This window comes from Anneissia japonica, unplaced genomic scaffold (assembly GCF_011630105.1).
Source record: "Anneissia japonica isolate Jap-2015-1 unplaced genomic scaffold, ASM1163010v1 scaffold21_len1647178_cov195, whole genome shotgun sequence".
Taxonomy (NCBI): domain Eukaryota; kingdom Metazoa; phylum Echinodermata; class Crinoidea; order Comatulida; family Comatulidae; genus Anneissia; species Anneissia japonica.
Genome location: NW_022750455.1, coordinates 1,000,718 through 1,003,541, shown reverse-complemented (window position 1 = coordinate 1,003,541; position 2,824 = coordinate 1,000,718). Strand labels below are relative to the sequence as shown.

The 2,824-nt window shown below is 40.6% G+C and overlaps 1 protein-coding gene across 1 annotated transcript in view; it reads right to left on the bottom strand.

Moving 5' to 3' along the window:
• Window positions 1–154, bottom strand: part of LOC117121352 (adhesion G-protein coupled receptor G2-like) — a 21,726-nt gene extending 21,572 nt beyond the window's left edge. Inside the window, exon 1 of the mRNA XM_033266517.1 lies at window positions 151–154. Coding sequence (XP_033122408.1) covers window positions 151–154 — 4 coding nt within the window. The remainder of the gene's footprint in view (window positions 1–150) is intronic.
• Between the last annotated feature and the right edge of the window lie 2,670 nt (window positions 155–2,824).

Sequence of the window (2,824 nt, the reverse complement as noted above, 5' to 3'; positions counted from 1 at the left end):
TTTCCCGCCCCCCCCCCCCCCCTCCCTGGTTTCTTCCATGAAAATTACAGTAAAGTATTTAAAAATCATCTCAAATCACCTTTTCGAGTTAGCGCCCCTTATCAGCACCCCCATTTCGAGACTTGATACGCCACTGGACACAGAAATTACCCATGGCTCACTCATTTTTTTCTCTTGTGGCCTCAAATGGAGTTAATAAGCCTATGAGCATACGCCCATATTGAAATATATATATATATATATCCCACATATTTCCATGATGTTGACCCACAACGAAAACTATCTGGGTCTGCCCATATTTAAAAAATATATATCCCAAATGTTTTGGCCCTGATATCGCCCATATATTATAACCCCTTAATTTGCCCACATGGGCCGACCCATGAATAGCCCAAATGGGTTCATCCATTTTTTGGTTCATGCTAAACCATTTGGGCCTGCCCACATTTTGAAAATATGTATCCCGAATGTTTCGGCCCTTATAGTACCAATATGTGATTGCTTATCCTTCATTCACATGGGTTGTCCCAGAAATAGCCCTTATTGGTCTGCCCAGTTTTTTCTTTTGTGGGCTCCATATTACCCATATGGCATTATGGCATGCCCGCACTTTTTAAATAACGTTCCCAAATGTGTTTGCCCACATAGTACCCATTAGTGACTGCCCCATACTTTTCCCACATGGGCTGACCTATAAACTTTCCAAACGTTTATGCCCATATTTTCCCCTTGTGGGCCCCAAACACACAAATTTACAAGGGACTGCCCTTTTCTTTCCCTCATGGGTGCCAAATGCCCTGACCCACATGTTACCCATATTGTTTCTCGATATATCACCCTTACGGGACCCATTCCATATGGTGTAGCCCATACAGGCCCCATAAGAGTTATGTGTGGTATGGGCCTGCCCACATGGCTCACATATTTATTAAGGGCCCCACAAACTTTGCTACCTGGGTATCAATAACAATCACTCATGACAATATTGTAAATAAACAGAAATTCCAGACAATCATTTGGGCACTAAAATCTACGTTGAACCTCTAATTAAAAAAATATAAAATATTTAAAAACTGGGGGAATAGGGGCGTAACTAACCTTTTTCTACCATTTCCCCAAGTTTTTAAATAAAAATTTGTGTTATCATTAACGCTTCCTTTTTCGTCATATGGCCTATGCTGTTTGTTTCTTACAAAATTTAGTTCTACAACCTATCAAACAATTGTTTTTCTCTGGAAATCTTGCTTTAAATCTGCTGCCAATGTACGCGTAAGATACACCATAGATTACAGTATTCTATTTTCTCTATGGATACACTAAGAAGAAATGTATATATTAATTCTGCTAATCGCCACCGCGTAACTTCCCCATCTCCTCTGAAACCGCTGCCAGGAATGTGTTCATATCTCATACACTGGGGCTTCTATATGTCACGACCACATTCCGCTACTTTAAGGCTTGATATTGGATAACAACGAAAAAACAACCAAAAACAGCCAAAATCAGTACAGTACCTGTTTCGCCATGTTTCACAAGTTGCTAATGTCACGTAATAATCACATCAATTCGAAAATGCAATGCTTAGGTCTAAATGCTAAATGATTAGGTTTTAGGTCTAACGTCTCGACGAGATTTGATTGACAGATAAACCGACTAATCAGCGAGCGTCTTTTTCTCGGACAGTTTAATTTCCTTAGACAGCTGATTGTCAACGCGAAACATACGTGGGCCTAAATGTCTGTGCTTGGTTATAGATACCCAGACTTACACGAGCAGTGCGCATCAGTGACTTGGCCTTTGCCGACAACGAGGTTGACTGAATTCGGCTTTTCCCTCTTCCTTTGGGATCGACAAACAGAGGCTTTAACAACAATTTCCCCGCCTGTTCTATGAAATAGATTAACACTATGAATATATGATTCATTTGCATCCCCGCCTACCCTGAATTCTCTTTCTTAAAGAAGGTTGATAGCAAAGAAAATGTCTAGCCGCCATTGTCTAAGGTTTTCTTGACTCTGTGGGTGGGGCTTCGCGTCCTTGTCGACATGTTGACATCGAGTCAGGCCGTAAAAGAACCAGTCTATGTCTCGCAGCTTCATTACGCAGGGCCGGCGGAACGTTGTTCAAAGTTGGGGGGGGGGCACTTATAAGATGAATGGGAATATGAATCATGCAGATCTCGAATCAAACCTAGGTGGGGTGGGGTCAACATTCCTCCCCCTGGAAAATTTTGATTTCTAGATGGCGGGAAATGACCTTTCTCGACTTTTGAGCTAGGTGTCTCCTGACTTTGTTCTTCAAAATTCCAGGGTTTCCCCATTGAAAACGGTAAGGTAAACTTTCTCATTACCGTAAATAGGCCTGTTATGTGTGTATACATTTATTTATTTATTTAATGAGTAGTTGCATACGTATTCTTTTTTCAATGAATCGATAAGCTCCAAAGGAAAAGGGGGGTCCGGGTGTTCTCCCCCGGGAAAATGTTGATTCCTATAGATGGCGGAAAATGAGCTTTTTCCCGACTTCTGAGGTGTCTTAATTACTTCAAAATTCAAGGTTTCCCCTCTTGAAAACGGTCAGTGTAATTTTTTCCCATTGTTATTACAGTAAATATGTGTGTATACATACATAATTTTTTTTTTTTTAAATGAGTAGTTGCATACGAATTTTCCATGAATCGATGAAAGCCAAAAAGAGAGGGGGATTCTCCCCCGGGAAAATTTTGATTCCTAGAAGGCGGGAAATGAGTTTTCCCGACTTCTGAGGTGTCTTTTAATCACTTTTAAGTTCTTCAAAATTCAAGGTTTTCCCCTCTTTAAAATTA